This window comes from Brachionichthys hirsutus, chromosome 6 (genome assembly GCF_040956055.1).
Source record: "Brachionichthys hirsutus isolate HB-005 chromosome 6, CSIRO-AGI_Bhir_v1, whole genome shotgun sequence".
In the NCBI taxonomy this organism is placed as follows: domain Eukaryota; kingdom Metazoa; phylum Chordata; class Actinopteri; order Lophiiformes; family Brachionichthyidae; genus Brachionichthys; species Brachionichthys hirsutus.
In genome coordinates, this window is record NC_090902.1 from 4,487,568 (window position 1) to 4,506,990 (window position 19,423).

The following is a 19,423-nucleotide window of genomic DNA, read 5'->3' on the forward strand; positions in this document are numbered from 1 at the left end:
AGGGGAATCTTGTCAGAGTCAGGTTGGCAATAATGAGAACTAGAAAGTTATGTTTTGCATTTTAGCTTGGTCACACTATTGTCAAAATCTTCATCAACTAATGTATAAAGATTTATGACACATAATCCGGGGAATGACTGTCTGAAAATACTGTGTTGTGCATCTTTTGTAGTTCTTCTATTAGCATTATTGTGAGCACAAGTACATGTATTGTAAACAGATTTGAGACAGCTGCAAGACACATTGATTATACCTCAAAATCATTGGCAAATCCACGAGCCTTCGAGCAACCATATCACACCGTAATAGTAAAGCCAGTCGATTTCCTTGTTTCTTTGTCTGCACTACGACGCCCAAGAGTTCTTCCGACCAGCAAGCCACGCAAAGGCTCTCAATATGACTGTTGAGCCGCTTGACAAAAATAAAAACTATTAGTCTTGATCTTAACCTTGATTGCCAGATAATTAGCAGTTAACTATTTAGTGCTTTATATATAATGCTCTATATATATTTATTTTGTATTTGATTTTTCCTTTTCATCCCAGTGCTTGCACTCACACTCAGAGACACACAGAAACAGGCATCCACACACTCACTGAACCAGAGGCCAAACAGGCTGACCTGCTGAAGGGGTTTGTGCTGTGGTAATGATAAGGCTATTGCATGGAGCTGTACACTGCCACTCCAGCTGCCTGGCCAGTGCTCTCACTGAAGGAAGCAGATCAATACTCTCTCTCTCTCTCTCTCTCTCTCTGATTATATTGTTGGGTTACTTTGTTGCGAGATGTCACTGAACTTTTGAAATGTAAAAACAAGGCTACGTTCATTTTAAACACTTCAGATACTGAAGTCCAGTAGCGTCAGAATTGAGCATCAAGGATTACCATGACATGGATGAATGTTAATCTAATTGAGATGCAAAGGGGAAAATATAGTTTCAAGCCTCTATTCAGAATATTTCTGCTTGCAAAGTTTGCAAATGGCTTGTTAGAGCAAGATAAAGACAGGCAAGAAATCAGCCGACTCACAATTGGACCCACAATTGAGAATCATCACCGTCTTTGTTGCTTAGAACTACACACACTTGGAATGTGCATAGAAAAAAAAAGTCCATACTATGCATCCCACACATCACCCACAATCTCAGAGATTAATTATTCACGATTTTCAAGAACACATATTGAAACATCCACTCTTCTCTGATAAATTATATTTAAAAGAAACACCAAATTGGATTGGTTGGATCCCGGAGTGGTGCAATATTGTTTGCAAGCTTTCCTACATCGATAAAATGACACCTGTGCATGTTTTTTATCTCCTCAAATGTAAAGGTAAGAATTGATATATTAACTGACCAGTGTCATGGAAAGCAAGAGACATGACCTTTTACAGCACAACAAGCATGATGGTTGGTAAGCACAGTTGAATCACATTATATATTATTATATTATATTATATATGTATATATATATATATTTGTGGAAATAATATAACTATAATGCCCACTCACTCACAGGCACTATTGTAATAGACACCACGTTTTTTTTCTGAACCTATTCATGATTCAACAGGTCATTCCCACGGACCTAATCCCCTCATATCTAATTTATATAGTCTTTTTCCTTTATCAGATGTAGTCATTACAGCCCCTCAACCCACCCCTACCCCCTCAATTTTTCCAACACCATCTGGGTCCTGTTGTGAAGAGGTTTGAATGCTTAAGTAGAGGATTCGCTCCTCATGGTATAAATATTTCAGGGACAGACGGCCAGAATAAATTGACAGTAAAATCGACATCAGCTCCGGCTTTTAATTTCAAGAGAAAATGATGTAGATGTCTGAGTGTAGGAAGATGAAAGGTTTTGACCCCTATGTCAAAGCGGTAATGTATCACAGTCTGTGATTTGTGGAGAATACATAACACACAGTTTTTGAGTTTATATGAATATGTTGTCTATGGTTCTGTGTTGTGTTGTGTGTGTGTGTGTGTGTGCGTGTCTGTGTGCTAGACAGACACTGATAACATTGGAATCTAAGAGGTTTAAGCAACCGCTGATCACTTCAGTGGCTCACTACATCTCTCTGACCCGCTCACAGTATTACATTAATTACATTTTGTGAGGGGAAAGAGGGTAGCTTCGAATCACCACCCTGTTGGCACCTTCTGTAATTGGAGAGAGATAGAGAGACAGATGTAAGGGAGTGTGTGCGTGCATGTGAGCACAAGGATGGATCAACAGAATTGAATTTCGTAACGGCATATCGTTGATTTCCATCCAAGGTGTTGTTTTGATTACTTTGGCCTAAGTCCAGGCATTTCACACAGTATTGTTACAGAAAGGCATTCACTTTGGTGTGGCTTTAATTATTTTTACAATGTGAAATTAACCTGACTTAAATCCTTCATTCTTGCTTGTTTGCAACAAACAGGCTCCCATTTCGCACAACCTGCAATAGCATGAACCGAAATCAATGTCCTCTCTCTTGTTTTCGCTCATCCTCTCTCACTCTGTCTCGAGCTCTTTCTATACATATTGAAGGGTACAGAGGTGCACGGGTCTATTGAAAGTAAATGATGCACACCATGCAGTTTTGGGTTCCAAACAATGTGTACTTTCTGTCTGTTGATGGCAGATGAAATTAAATAATTGAGGGGTGAATCAAACAACATGAAACAGTAAAGGGAATTTGGTCGTTCCTCCATACTTATGGTTTATAGGACACGCATATCTTGGGTTGCTGACACCTGACATAGAGTCATTGGGGAGTGATGAGAAACCTACCTCACATGCTTGTTTAGAATCAATGGAATTGCTCGTATTCTATTGAATATTGACTGAATCATATCTTCATAAATACAGCATAGTGCCTCCTTTAGGTTTTGGCTACTCCCTCCCTCCTTAGAGCCCTTCCTATCTCTCCACTGTACCATCCCTTATCTTTCCTCTCAAACTCCCCTCCTTCCTTCATCCACCTCAGCACCAGGTCACATTGCAATTTCCCAGAAATGGTTGCTCTGCTAATCCCCCCTGAGAACCTTGGTGTTTTTGCCATGGCCCAGCTCAGGACTCTGTCAGCCTCTTTCCTCTTTACCCTGCAGGCCTTGCTCTGCTTGTACGACCCACAACAGAATGGGCTCATCGAGGAACCTGACAGTGTGGAGAGGAATACTATAATCTGAATTATTGATTAATAGGGAAAATAGATGTACCACTACAAAATGTATCTCAACCAGTTGACTTTATTCAACGCAGCAATCTGCCATGACTGGGATAATCTTCACAAACATTTCTCTAAAGTTTCTCCATTTTTTATTTCTGATTACAGCAATGCAAACAAAAATGTGAGCTCCTTTAAAATGAAAAACAAATAATTTTAGCTTTATTATGGAAAAAAAAAACATGGATTTAGGAAGCTGTAATTACATTTTGAATCACATATCCTGCCGTCTCACTCTCTCACTCCCTTTCTCGCTCTCAACATGATGGGATGCAGCTTCGGTGTAATTTGGCCCGTAGCGGCTTCTGGCAGTAGGTGCAGGAATAAAGGGCACAGGCGTGGTGGGGATCTGAGAAAAAAAGGCTTAGTGTGGGGCCTCAGATGGAAGGGCCAGCCAGCACAAGCAAAGCATTAAATAAACATTCATGCAACTAGGTTACAGGAGATTTATTAAGGAGGCTTTTTGGGCCCCCACTGTAAGGTTTTATGCAACACTTTAATAACTCTCTCATGCACATAGGTAAACAAACCAGGTAATTTATTGCCATCCTCATAGGTGGACATTGCTACATTTCTCTCAATTTTATTTTTGCCAATAAATTGACTTTTTCCCCTTTCTCTCAATTATTATTTGAAATTGAGTCTGAATCCTGCAGCGTTTTTTCCCCCTTCCTGTAACTGGGTTAAGTCTGACTTGGATGTGGTTTTGATGTCACTTAAAATCAAAACCCATAATCGCAGCTTACTGATGTTAAATGTCCTTTCTGGCATGTCAAACATAGAGATAAAAACTTGCATAATGTGGACACTGGCTGGACCGAGAAGTAATGCTAGATTTTTAAGATGGACAAGAGATGTCAGAGAGCTCTAAAATCAAGAATCTTTCTTTCTATCTTTCTTTTTTATGAGAGGATTTGGTTGAAACATAATGAAGTTTGTTTCATATTAATGAAGTTTTAATATACCCATATTTTTGAAGATGCTGATTTTACAAGAAGCAAACAATTCCTGGGAAACCCTCTGCAGATATCTTTGCTGGACTTCACGTGTGAGGCACTGCGACAGCCATCCAGCATCTGGATGAGGAGGGCACAGTGCCCTGAAAATGCAAGCAGTAGCACATCTCTGAGGGTAGCTGGATGAGGATACCAGAGACTGACAGAGTCGGTGCGACCAAAGGCTGTATGGTGCTTTAACGTGAGATCCATCGACTCTGCTCCCTGCTCCGCATGAAGCCAGAGTGAGATGAATACAAGGCGCAGCTCAGGCAGCATGCTTTTGAAGGCTCACTGTGAGCAGGAGAGAAAGAAGGGTGTTCTTCTTTGAGTGGGGGAATTCATTGGAGAGGATATCAAGGGGAAATAAAGAGAGAAAATTATAAAAGGAATGTGTGTGGAAGAAAAAGCGGTGGACAGGAAGAAGAGTGGAAAAACACAATAAAAGCTGCAGTGACTTTGAGAAACTAAGGGAAGGAACACAATAATAAACAGTAACAGAGAGAAAGATTTGAATATGTGTCTACAAATATGCATGCACATGGACTTGTGTGTGTTAATGTGTTCATTCTGTATGATGGAGCTGCCACCCTACCGGTTGTGTTGCTGCAGGATAACGCATGTCAAGCTCCATCAAAATGACTTGCCTTTGATGTGGAAATACAAGGAGCAAAAGCCCAGCCAGCCTCAGGACACCTCCCAGTGGGACACATCTTACGCTGTGTATGTGCATACATGCAGGGTGGGGGGGGGGGACTGAGGTGTAGGCGGCGGGGCAAAAATCCACAAGCCACAGCAAACACAGAACGTAACCACTGTTTTCAAATTCCCACCTACAAGGGAAGAAACAGCTGTAGCCTGAATATTTCCTGAGTTATCTGCACTGGACTCAGCTGCAGAGTGAAATCAATAATGCACTTAAATCCTTTTATTAAGGAGAATATAACATGTCCTGCTAAAGTAACGCATACAAATACGGCTTGATTTTTGGTCACGAGCCTGTTGCTGGTACTTGTTTCCAGTGTCCCTTTAAGTATTACAAATGCTTGAATCATTTTACCATTTTTATTTTATTCTTTATACAAATGTTCACTTTTCTAATTGATAAATGCTCCACATATAAAGTTGTTAAAGGTATATTCTATCCATAGAAAGGACAAATTAATGATGTTTTTCTTTTTGGGGATTTTTAAGACTTTACCCAACAAATAGACTGCACTCCACTACGGCACAGCTCTGTCAGGAGTCTGAATACTGGCAATGTTTTACTTTTTACATCTATCTGTATGGACCCTGAGTTTGTGGAATGAGGAGGAGGTGGACAAAAAGGAGAGATGAAGGCAGTCTGAGAAAAACAGACAGGATAAATCTGGTCCAAGCAGACAAGACAATAGGGACGGAAAGAGAGAAAGATGAGACCATCCACTGAGCCTCTGTGTGGGCTTTCTGCTAACCTGGACTGTTCCATCGCTCCGGCATTTTGGTACAAACATCATCTTGCAGTCTACCCTGTCCAACAAATACAGCGCACACACAGACACATGTGAAGGTTTTATTTGTGTACACATGGAAAAGGAACTGTGCGATAATAAGTTGCTGAGAGACCAGGAGCAATCCCTGGATCTCAACATGGATTTCTACGTTTACAGAACAAACAAGCATCTCTGTAGAAAAACAGTGGTTGTCCCGTAATAATGGCAGTTTCTCCTGAAGAAGACCGTCTTGATAGCTGTTATCTCTGACTTTCCTAGGCCTCACGCTGCACACTCAGCCTTTTTTGTCGCCAAGACGACGACACATCACCACTAACGGCTTGCAACTGTACCCACAATGCAGAGAACAAGAAGCTGCTGCTTTTGTAAATAATCATAATAATCATGAAACAACTTGTATTCTGAATTACTCCTCTGTTGATTTCATGTGTGTTGAATTTGACAATCGCAAATGTGTTCAGTCCAATCTCACGTTATTGTTATACTTTTAAATTACAATTCAATATGCCATATGAATTGCCATATGTGCCAGCTCTTTTCTTAACTGCCATTTGGAATTATGAAAGCCCTTGACAAGTTAATGCAACTAATTGCCTGATATTGTGTGTGTTAAAGTTTTTAAGTGTCCACAACACAACGGTTGACACTAATAACAGATCGTTAAAGCTTTAAAATGAAACTGTTGCTTTATCCATCAGTGCTATCTGTTATGATTGCTTTGAGCTCTGCTAATTAATTGACAGTCTGTCAGCAGCCAGTATCTATCAATCTATTATCTATATATCTATATATGCTAGTTCAGTTTACACTCAGCTTGTGTATTTATTAAAGTATGTCTTATTTTTACAATCTTTTCTATGATTGTATTCATATTTCATATTCTTGAGTTTTATTGCTGTTTAATGTGTATGTTTTTTTGTCAGGCTGTGTTGTCTTCATCTCTCCCAGGGCACCAGAGTTTTAGTTTATACAAATGCAGCCTTCATGAGGTCAGTGGCTGCGGTGATAATGCTTAACTGATGTCTGCTGTCAAAATGCATTCTCCACTAAAGAAGTGTTCCACCTGTTCAGTAAATTACACTCAGCTGCGAGGGTCATAAACACCTGACCCCACCGTTGGAGGAACAATAGAACAATGACTGAAGTCAGCTTTTCCAACAAACACCTGTGTCACGCTGTGGACTGTAAAACGCCTTTCCATTACTCCCGGGTTGCAGCTATTAACTCGCCATGCCGCTGACTCCAGAGTGAGAGGACAGGTTATTGTAATGGAACATTAAATTAGCTATGACCCTTGTTCATCGCAAGTTTTATTTTTACTGACGTTTATATTGATTTGCATTTTGAATGCTATAAAGCTTCTGGGGTGATTGTTTTGCTCAGTGCCTTTCTTTTTCAATTACAATCCATGTGTGATACCATATGCTGATTACAGAAATGTTTCTAACATGTCTTTGTCTTTGCACAAGATTCTCTTTTCTCATTTTTGCCTTAACACTGTCCATCTCACGGCTTCTGCAAGCATTCCCGGGAGCAGTATGAAAAACTGTCCACAATGCACAAGAACATGCAAAAGCTTTACGAGAGCATTGGCAGCTATTTTGCCTTCGACCCTCACTCTGTCAGCGTGGAGGAGTTCTTTGGAGAACTGGCCAACTTCCGCATTCTCTTCATGGTGAGTACAGAGTGTCTGCTTTGTGTACATGCATTGCTGTTCCTTCAAAACACACAGAGAAGCTATCATCCAAGTCTATTTGTTTGAACATTTTTACTTGCCATCACACATTGTGCATCCTTGAACACACATTGTGTAACAAATGAGAACGGATGCATCATTGTCAAACTCTCTCTACATCCTGCCTGAGTGAGAAAACATGAACACAATTGATTTATTTTGTATTTTTTGCCAAAACGTTTCCAGTTTCGCACATCTAGGTAGCAATGCTAACTTTCTCATACGGATTTGTCCATGCTCTCAAGTAGAGATAACCTTGATCAGATAATGACCTATTGTCCTCATTTTGAGAGTTCAACATGTTTCATAGCCACTCACTTTGGTCTTTATATTCCTGTGGTTGGCCTTGACTTGCTTTTCAGTGTTTCCTTTGAATTTTTTACTTCTCTGCAGTAATGTAATGTTGTGTTATTTCCCTAGACGTAATTTTTTACTAGGTCATAACACCACAGTGAAAGGTGAATATTTTTTTTCTCCTCTTTATTTGGAATCTTTTAAAAACACATTTTTCTTGGCAAATCCAAGTACCCCAAATTGTAATTCATACCCTTTCATGAAATCATTGAATAAATGGTTTATAACCGAATAAAATGTAGTTTTAAGAATGTGACAATGCTTAGTCAGCTAAAACTCATCCTTTAAACACCCATAATTGGACACTGACATATCAATGGAAAGGAAAACACAGTATTAGTAATATTAAATCTGTGTCTTCCTAAGAGAAGTTTTAATTGCCAAGTAATGCACATTAATGAACACTGAAATGTCTTCATTCAAGGGTTTTACCTTACATTTACACAACGTGTAAGATGTTTAAATCTGCAGAACACGGCTTGCCTACTTGAAACTTAGATTCTTAATAAGGACCAATCTGGGAGCTGTAAGGAAGAGAGAGTGTTGGAAAAAAGATTGGAATGCACTATTTTAAAGCAGAAATGCTGAGAATAGCGGAATCTATAAAAATCGTGTTCTTACTGATAAAAGAAAGGACCTGTTAACCTGTTAAACATAGTTTTGTTAGCTTGTAGATGCTTGTGTGTATGCGTGTGTCTGTGTTATCACTAAAGGGCTTTAGAGATCTGAATTTTTGTGGGAGTTAATGAGTCTATAGAGGAGGGAAAATGTTTTATGCTCTAAAGTAGATAAAATTGCATTTCACTTTGCACCTGAGAATTTAAAATGATGTTTTGTATGGTTGAAAAAGGTTCTGCAAAAATATTTAATATCCTCAACTAAATGTAGGACTCTTTCCCAAAAAAAGATAATGAGCTAAAAACAAATTCATTTATATTTCTGTCTAAATTCCCAACATTAACAGTTTGAAGAGTACACTTTACTACCAAGTTAAATGTGACATATTAATGTAATTTTACTGTACTCGCTGGACAAAGTGCACGCCATGAATGTAATGGGTTTTTGCAGGAGAAAACATCAACGTAAACTTCATATATTCTCAGGAAGAAGTATTAAAATCTGTTACGCATTCACTTAAAATGTCTTTGCTTTTCAAACAACTGCAGCTAGTCCATTCAGTTTTCCATCATCCCAAAAATTCCCCGTGTCAAGATGTTGCCATCGTATCTGGAAGGCATGTCTTAGTCTTCACTCCCCATTAATGTGAATGAAGTCCCCTTGTCTGAATCCCTCTCCCCAATTTACCCTGAAACATCTGAAACATTTTCATTCCTCCTGATCAAAGTGCACTAGCACACAACACGACGCTCCCTCAAGGATTCCTGAGATGCGTATCGAAAAAAAATAAAATTAAACGAGGCTTCCACAGGAAAATCAAAATTATTCGCTTATAAAAAGCTGTGCATGAATATTTTATGACTGATTTAAACTTTGCTGCTACAGATAAAGGGAGGAAAGTGAGTTGGATAATGTATTGTGGATGGATTGAAATAGAGAGGGCTGGTTATAAGTTAATGTATGCATATTAAAACAATCCTTTAATCACCATATTCTTCAGAAAATATTTTTAGCTTTTGGCTTTTCAGTTTGCTGACAGAAAGGCTAATCCCATCTGTTGCAGAGCACAAGAAATCACTGGTTGTTTCTACTCGATGGTTGTTTGTATTTCCTTACCCTGCCAGGAAAATAAAGACAACTGCGCTTGGTCCTTTGCTGCGTCTTCACCTTTTCTTTTTTGTGGAGTGTTTTATTCTATTTTTTATTTTGGTGAGTTGACAAGGTCAACCCACATTAACCATCGCTGATTTTTCCAAATGGTAAATCTAATAAAGAATTCCATTGCAATATAGTCACCCTAAATAACGTTTACTTCATGCACCAGACCACCAATATAAGGCATTTGAGTAAATGCATTGACAGTCTTTGTAAAACTGAATGTAACTTGAGAATCGAGAATCCATTAACTCTAGTTTTCTTCTTTCATTCTCTTTCCAACGCACAATCCCATCCCATTCTCATTTTGTTCTGTGTCCAGTGGAATTGTATTTTATTTCAGCACATAGAGTAGGTATTCGAGGAGTCAAACAATTTGCTAATGTAATGCTGCTGCCATATTCTGGAAAAGAGTGAGGCATTGAGTGAAATGCAATCTCTTCGTCCTGTATGTATAATCCTGACCAGGCGCATGGGGGATGAGGGTCTTTCCATTAATGAGTTATCAAAGCGCCGCAGATGGTTTGGGATGAGCGAACAGTCTTCCTCGTTAATTTAGTGACTTTCTAATAAGGCCAAAAGACCCTGACTGGGTTCGCAATGTAGCACGATCGAGTATCTATGAACAATTAGAATAATGATTTGACTGTGTGTGGGTGCATCTGTCCAATTTTTCGCCCATTTGATAGTTCTGAAGCTTGCTAATTCCTTCACAATATAACAACAATTTCCATAATCATACTGATAATACAGCAGAGGGTGCTACTCTCCGCCACCATCAATGCCGAATGAAATCCCATCATGGTTCCTCTTTTACTGGCTGTACTAGAGTGACATAGTAATCAAAAAAATGATTGCACCAAATTTGGGCGGGCGTCAATCAGCGTAGGAATATATCAGAAACATCATAATCTGAATATTATAACTAATTCCACTTCCACACTGAATCCTGCCTCACAGTGGAACAGATGGGTAATAAACACATTTGCTGCTTAAAGTCCTAAAGCTGTGGTGTTTGTAAAATTCAAATGAGCTGTAGCAGTGAAACTATGTGTGAGATCACTGGTGCAACTGAGCAGTTGGAAACACGCATTGCTTAGTCATTGGACTGGCAAACTTGTATGCATGTGAGGGGAGCCGTGGATGTAAGATGTATTGTCTTGTGCAGGGTCAAGGAAGAACAGCAAACACATTTCATGAATTATTGAAACAACAGGCATAGAAAGGGAGAATGCTGCCTGTTCCTGCTTGGTAGATTAGAGCTGCAGGTTGTAGAGCATTCCGTTCTCAAGTCAGGTACAGATGGAGGAGTACTTGGGTCAGGTCAGTATGAGCCTAAAAGCAGGGATGTTCTGCATGAGTGATAACGGTATTCCTATTGATTGCCACCGATCATAATCAGCAGAATAGTGATTTCTATACAGGCTGATTAAAATCAGATAATTAGACCAATGCATCACAATATATCTGTGCAACACAAAAATTGCCATTGCTCACTGCAGGGCTCAAACATCATTGTCATCATTGACAGTTGCACAACCAATTTAATGAAAGTGGAACAAAATGTAAATTTTAAAAATTTGGTCAATTGCTGATCATTTTTTAATCTGAATACAATTGATTATTGATGGCAGGTAATAAACCATAGTCCTGCTAGCTTACGATTAAATTATATCCTACCATTTTGATTAAATTGTTTCCTTTAATTAAAAGGTAAAATATTTTGTAGATTAGTTTAATTTAAGTAATGAAGATGTCATTTGGTTGGGACAGAAGACTGGCATGATTTTATATATTTATTTATTTATGTTTAACATTGTCTGAAATTCTATTTTGTTCAAAACTCTTCTGGGTGAAACGATCCAAGTGCTCTTTGAGTCTTACAGAATGCTTTATAGCAACCAGATCCTTTGTCTTATTTTCTGATGAGATTGAAATCTTGTTCTCTGCTGTGAAGATTATTTTTGAAATCACACCCCATGGGGTTTGCTTATCTTGTATGTCCTCATACAATATACAGAGTCGGCAAAGAAAATGAGACCCGATACAATTGGTTTTTGGCAATTGGTGAGGGGGGAATAAATATGAGATCAATGAACACATATTTATTGCTATGGTAATTCGTAGTCCTCTGTGATTACCGCAACATAATTGTGTTGCTTAATCATGTTTACAGTAAGAATTAGTTGCTTGTTTAAAATAAGTTTTGCCAGCAGGAGGATTTTATTTGTGATCTGAATAATTTATCTTCCAGCTCATGTTGATGTTGAGCAATATAGTGATATTACTTCCAATAACGATTTGAGTCCTGTCGGTGAATGAGAATAGAAGTCGATTTGATTCATGCTGCCAGTGATGGCCAATGTTTTTATTACTGAGTATACAACACAGCTCTCATTCATTCTAATTCAGAACAGCAGCAAAGCGAGCACAGCCAATACCCTAGCGTTTATCTTAACATATCTCCTTCCCCATTTCACCTCGCTCTTGCATCCCCCCCCCCCCCCCAACCCTCTGTCTCTCTCTCTCTCTCTCATCCAATTGCCCTTGTCATCCAACAAGAGACAGTGACAATACCAGCTTGCATCCTTGGACATGGAGCGATGCTGTACTATCGACAGGAATGATGAGCTGGTTTTTGTTGTTCCAACCCTCCAATCCCTGTAATTCCTCTGTTTTAGCTGCCAACATGGCAAGCACACTGGGACCACAGGGGCATTGGACGAGTAGGCTACTATCACTATTTACATCGGTGTACACAGGGCAGGAGCATGCAGTTATATAAGATACTCAGACTTAAAGCAAAGACATCCATAAATCTGAACATCCAGTGTGACATCTCACACACGTACTAACATCTTTGAGGGGTTCTGTCAAGGCCCGCACCCCAGGCCTGGTTTGAGAGGGCATTTTATTTTATCTCCAAAGGTCATGCGCTTGCGTCTTATTCTCTATTGGCACAAGAGCAAACCGACACATTTGTAAAGCCTGAATCTCTCCTGTAGATTAACGATTTTTTCTCTAACTCTATGACATTTCAGGCAGTCAGGAAGGAGAAAAATATTGTTCTCGCCATCCTCTGAGACTGGCAGTATTGGGGACTGGCAGTATTGGGGAATGGTTTCAAAAGAAAATAAAAGCATCGCAACAGTCCGAAAGAAACACAATCTTGTGTCCCATATGTATGATAATCATGTAGCTTTTTATTTTGTACATGTGTAAAGTGTGATATTAACCAGCGCAGAGGAGTCACAGATGCATATGGTTGTGTTAAAGAGTCACAGTCCCAAGGCATGATGTGTTGTTTATTCCAGCCGCACATCTCAACTATCAAACCCTTCTCTGACTAAGAATTTGCTGATGACACGCTTCGCTTCTGAACACCATACAGTAGCGAAAGCACTAAAATGTAGGTGGTGGCAGAAATCAGATTCTTACTTTGTGTGTGTGTGTGTGGGTGTGCCTCATCAGGAAGCAATGAAGGAGAACCTCAAGAAGAGGGAGATGGAGGAAAAGATCAAGAGAGCCAAGCTGGCAAAGGAGAAAGCAGAGCGCGAGAAGTTGGAGCGCCAGAAGAAGAAGAAGAAGCTGATTGACATGAACAAAGGTATGCCACTTCTCCCGGCGCCACTACAGAAACGGAGACAGGGAGGCAGGTTGGGAGTTAGGAGGAGGAGATAAAGTAGCGGGCTTACATTAAAATTGTATTTCAGATGGATTTGAGCTGAGAAAGATAATGTGTAGCAGTGTGAGGGCTATAGCCAAAGGACTGGTGCTAAATGGCAGCAAATACTGTATGTTATAATTTAGTTGTGTCCTCTGGCATTCTTCTTTCAGCATTGTCTTCCTGTTGTTTGTTTATGTGCAGCCATAACAAAATTAATATCTGGTCAGTCTCAGGCTGCCTGCGGTCAGTGTTCTGTATGTGTCCAGTGAATATGTTGGCATGTGTAAGTTTCTGTTCTCCAGACATGAAAATTCTGATCAACAGAGCTGGGTTCATCTGTCTAGTTATGCAAAATACATCATGGAGGAATGTTATGCCTGGAAAGGTTTCATGAGGTATTTTGTTCATTTATTTGACATGCAAACCAGGATTTCTACAACCCACCACCTTCTAAATGTCAGCGCCAGCCAAAGACCTCTCTGTAGCTCAGCCACATTGGGGAAAAGTGACAAGACAGTCTTCAGCATGCCACAAACTCTCCAAGATAATTGATGCATGCTGCAGGTTTTCTTTTTTTTCGTAGAGCAGTGACCTCTTTTAAAGCTTCACTTTTAATAATCCAGCATGGCTGAGCTGCAGAAGCATCTCTACCATTCTCTCATTCTGGCTAACCAGATGGAGAACAGTAGCAAAGTAGGTATGATATTAAATATTTCTGCCAGAGCAGATTTTGATCTCACTTTCTGGATGCCGTAATATGACTGCGTGAATAAAACATGAGGATGACATGGGCAACTTTGCCTGCAGCCTTGGAGATGGCAGAGATTGTCCTCCACACCTACACCTACCTCGTTGGGCAGTTGCAGTCACAATGACCTTGGTTGTTATGAAATAAAATACTTTATTTTTTTACCTCGTCAAGGTTCTTACTCATTTTCAATACACAAAAGCAGGCGTAATTCTCTCCTTGTGAAATGCCATCGGGTAAAGGACAATCGAAGGCAAAGCACTTTAAAGAGATTCTGTGAGACATAAGTCCGAAGCAGGTTGGAGGTGACAACAGCGTGGTGTTCCACTCTTGTGAGTGCAAAAAGTATAGTTGATATACAGTAAAGTGCTTATTTAATCCTCCCAATAACAGATTTTAATATTTCCTTAAATATGTTTTCTCTCAGTTTCTGTCAAGGCTGTTTGGTTGCTACACAAATAGCAAGTTTTTTCAGCGTTTTCTTGTTGCATCTCTTTACAGTTGGCAGCCTTGACTTGAGAGGCTTTCTGTCTCTCTTATAAAATTCTGTGTGCTTCAGATATGTTCAGGAGTTAGTTATTGGAGGAGAATTTTGGCATCATCCAAGGATGATGGAAATATGGTCATGGATGGATGGATGGATGGATGGATGGACATGCTGTTGACCTAAATATACAACATCTCAGTTTTACAACTCATTAGCATAAACAGTTGGACTAAACATATTGTCATTATATTATAAGGATTATTTACAGGTCAGTTGTTTATTCATTTTATGGATCTACTCATTTACTACTTCTTTGCTTGCAGGACTGTTTGATGCATCATACAAATATGTTTAATATGATTCCTAGAGTATTTTGGAGAAGGGATAGATTTTATGTAATTTCATAAATTGTGACCTAATCCTCTTCACTTGCAAATGATTAACAATGAAATGCTTATTTAATGAGACTTTAATTAAAGCAGCTTTTGCCAGGATGGAAGGAGGGTGTGTGGGTGGGGGAGGGGAAGCAGACAAATGCTTTTAGAACTGATGGTTTAAAAAAAAAAACACACACCCATTTCCGAATTGACAGAATTTACACTTGCACCATCAAGATCACCGATAATGACTGATGGATGAGACAAGTGACAGGCTCACCCTATTGTTCTTGTGAAGTATTAGAACTCCTAATGTCACCCAATTTGTTTGAGTTCACTCTAAGTGGATCGCCATGTTCTTTTGGACTGACCAGATGTTCAGCATTTGCTAAATTGCTTTACTTCACTGCAAATAGCTGTTGAACACAGAAAAACAAACCCAAACTAGTTCTGCTGTCGGAAACAGAGAAAGATTGTTCATTATAGCAGTTTTCTTTTGTTGCTGTTGTTGTGGCTTCCGAAACAATGTCATAAACGGCTTGCTGAGTGCGTCAAGAGCTGGTGCATCGTCGAGCATCTGGACTTTGTTTCTCCGAGGGATTTGTGAGGACTAGCAGAGCCCTCTGGCCACCTACTCGGCTGGCATCACCAGGGTCGGCGCCCCCATCTGAAGCAAGTGTCTGTGCCCGCATGTCAACTGCATACCCAGTCAAATCTACTAAGGCTAGAATAGAGCCGGAAAGCACACATGGCGCTCTGAGCACGATGCAGGCTGGCATACAGCACATAAAAATAAACAAGCAAACACAAGATGAAGCTATTTGAACATTTTATATAGTCCAGGCATTTCTCCTTGGTACTGCAGAGAAATGGTTGAGAACTTTGTATTTTTACGTGTTTTCTATCAACTTTTCTCCGACATACTTTGTGCTGCTTCATTTTCAGTGTGTGAATCATTGCTGCAGCGTCTTTAACAGTCCCCTTCACCTCTTAAAAACATATCTATTGCTGTCCTGAGGAATAACAAGTTTAGATGCATATTGGCCTGAGTTTCATAGCACTTTTTTATGCATGCCAAATGTCTGCATCTCACTTGACTACACTCATTAAATCCAGCTAGACTCATTTAGTACGAGATTTAAAAATAAAATTTCCAATTATTTAAGAAATCGTAGATTTCATTAAATTATTTTAATCGGAAAGGAGATTTATTTTGAGCTGGGATTAAAACTGTACTAACATTAGTATGAAATCATATGAGTGAATTGGAGGCTGCACAGTTTTTCGCCAGCTCATAGACACAGGCAGGACTCAGGCTCATTCATTGCGTTACTGGGGAAAAACACGTGGTACAATGGTCATTTATCAAAGGCTGTTTGAAATCATAAATTATTCTGCTTGTCTCACTATTTTCAGTGTAAAGGGTTTCCAGTCCAGGTGGTAACAGACACTGTTTTGCTTTATATGTAATCAGTAATGTCTGTGAAACAGTCACATCCTTCAATTTCAACAGTCCTTACCTCAGAGACATTTATAATAGTTATAAGTACGCATTTAAAAATTGAACACACATTGCTTTAATATTTTTTACATGGTAAGAGATCTCTTCTCATCCAAATGCATTTCCTGTGCTGTGATAGCCATCTAAGCTTTTTTTTTTCCTTTCAGCCGAGCCTTCTAGAATGAAGCCTCCATGTCTGTGATTCTCTGCAGAGAGCAGTTGGCATGTTGACAATGATGGGCCCGCAGCTTCTATTTATGCATTCTCCTTGTCAACCTTTGACACCTTGAGGATGAACTAGTGGATGTTTACATAAATAGAAATGGGCTATCTTTAAAAACACACACATATTCAATTTAATAAAGTCTGGAATAAGAAATTATTTTTAAGGTTTTAGCTGCATCCACGTGCATTTTTTGATCTGCTCTATATGCAACATTTGATAGCGCTAACTACTGCATTTAATCTCCTCATTCACTAAACTATTAAGATCTCATGTAATGATTCACTAAAACTAATGTCCTCGTCAGAGTGAAATTTCTCCTTTGTGTTTTCCCCTGTTTGAGCATTTCCCTGAACGATAGTGTTGCTTAAACAAATTAAAGTGTATGTTTGTGTGGCTTGCTAAACTAAATTGACATATTTTTGTGCAATTGGCTGACTGGTTGTGTCTGCCAGAGCCCTGTCCTGAATGACAGTGTCAGACGTGTGGATTGATGGCTCTGCGTGACGCTGACAGCTGTCAGTAGGCTGGCGTACGCCCGCGTGCAGCCATGCCAGCTAGGTGATGGTACAGGCTGATAGGTGGCAGCGAGGTGGACAGGTTAGTGCTTTCAGTTTGCATAGTGTCTGGGCAGCACATGACTAACAATATTACCAGGGCAGGTAGCTTGTAGACCTGTCAAGGTCAGAAGCAAAATAGATACAAGAAATATGTTTGTGAGAGACTCTCAGGATTGTCCCACTGCCTCAGAAAAGCAAGCCAGTATTAGTGAGCTATAGAATATAAGGGACAAGGACAGGGCTTTCCAGAATGTAATAATGATGTATTTCACGACGCTTCTGAATTCACTGCCTGTTTAGTCCCTAAAGTGTCATTCCTTTGTCAAGCCACTGATGGCTTCCATGTCTCATTGTATATTTGTAATTTCTGGCGAGTTGTAAAAATGAAGTATCTTTCACTGCATCTGCATCAGTGATAGAATTTCAAAAAAAGAAAATTGCTTTTTTTTTTTTGCCCTTGCCTTTGAGCGAAGTCAATTCACATTCCAGAAAGTGTAAGGCATGCTCTGAAACTCCTAAGTATGGACTGGTGAATTCCATCATTACCTTGAAAGACGAGAACAAGGGCATCGGATCGTCTGTCATACACCCATTCTAATAAATAACAGCATATTAGATTGTGTTTTATCTCCAGTCAAAATCAGAATATGTCTCAAGGAAGTGTTGGCATCTCAGTGAAGGTTTATCAGAGCCAGAGGCAAATGAGATAAAATAATTAAATATATACAGTACTGCAATTGCAGTTTCCTTGCACTTATTGTAATGACAATAAACAGCTATTCCTTATATATATATATATATAGAGAGAGAGAGAGATCAATTAAGAATATTGATTAGTTAATTGTCTATTATCTATTATCTATTATTGTAAACTTGAAATCCAGAGAGGCGAGCATCAGATATATATCTATCCTGTTTCCTCCTCGTCCTCTCTCTCTGTCTCTCCCCCTCTCTCCTGTGTCTGACACACTGCTCAGCAAACATCCCACCATGTTCCTTTTTCTATCCCATTGCTTTCATAAATGTGCTTCTCCTTGGTGAAATTATCTCAGGCATAGTTGAATCTCATTAATTTTTGGGTGGTTCAAGTGTCTGGTTATTTCTCCTCCCAGATCTGGACCCGCCAGTCACTTTACAGTCAATCAAACCTAATTATGCTCACTACAAAGACAATCAAATCCCATTGTCAAATCCATTTAGCTTCCCCAGACGGCACCGCCTTTCACTGATGCAGCACATGTGCAGTTTAGTTAAGATCCTTATCTGGATTCAAAAGCTCTATATCCACTCTCTAAATATGTAATTTATATATGATGAAATATCTATTGATGAAGTCGAAAATGTTCACACGTCATTGACATCCCTCTCATTGTAATAATCTGATTCATTATACACCACAACATCACAGAAAGCTGGTTTTCTAAAACTGCGAGAAAAACAGCTGTAAGCTAAAGATGAAGGCCGCTTTTTGTTTTGCCTCGTCATAGTGGAGGCCTTCCAGTGTTTAGGATGTAAAATGTGAACTAGCATCTAAACATATTAATGTAGCACTAGCACACAGGTATATATATATGTACCATCATTCCCTTCTGAATATTCTTGTAGAGAAAACTAGCAGAAAACTAGAAAAACCTAGAAAAGGATTTTCCAGTGAGATTATTCCTCTTTTCCCGTTTGACTCCTAAAACAAATTACCGAAAATGACCACAAATGGCCTAACACTATGACCTCAACAAAGATTTTGGCTTTTCCTGTGGCACAAAGCTCTGATAGTAATGGTTCACTGAAATCCATTAGACAGGGGAAAAACGAGAGAAACACATGGTCGAACCTTAAATGCAAACCAAAGAAACTCGACCCAGGGCTGTACATACAGGAAGTACTAAAAGGTCAAATGTGGTGAGCATGGTAAAAACTGTCATTTCTATCCACTTCAAGACCACATCAGTCTAAAGTGGTGGCTGAGTTAAAAGCGGACTCCCCTCTGCTCCTGTGAGGTGCAGGATTTACCATATTACACTTCAATTTAGCAGCACCTACCTCATATAAAAGCTGCAATGGCCGCCCACTCTGCAGCAAGGACAAGCTTCCGTGGCCCTGCTGGCACCCCGACATGTGGACCTCATGCGGCTCAGAAAAAGTGTGTCAGCTCAACATCTGTCAGTGCTGAACCCCCCCCTTGAGTGTCGGTGTTGTTACTCGCCAAGTTAGCTAAAAGCAGTGTATATATATTGGTGGCAGAGATGCAGTTCCTGGCGGTGGATGGGGCGCAGGCACTAGAAGTAAATTAT

General features: G+C 39.6%; 1 protein-coding gene across 1 annotated transcript in view; it reads left to right on the plus strand.

The window, feature by feature from the left end:
• diaph2 (diaphanous-related formin 2) overlaps positions 1 to 19,423 on the plus strand; it is a 165,176-nt gene that overhangs the window by 102,721 nt on the left and 43,032 nt on the right. Inside the window, exons 14-17 of the mRNA XM_068740674.1 lie at positions 6,631 to 6,709; positions 6,853 to 6,906; positions 7,218 to 7,382; positions 13,041 to 13,176. Coding sequence (XP_068596775.1) covers positions 6,631 to 6,709; positions 6,853 to 6,906; positions 7,218 to 7,382; positions 13,041 to 13,176 — 434 coding nt within the window. The remainder of the gene's footprint in view (positions 1 to 6,630; positions 6,710 to 6,852; positions 6,907 to 7,217; positions 7,383 to 13,040; positions 13,177 to 19,423) is intronic.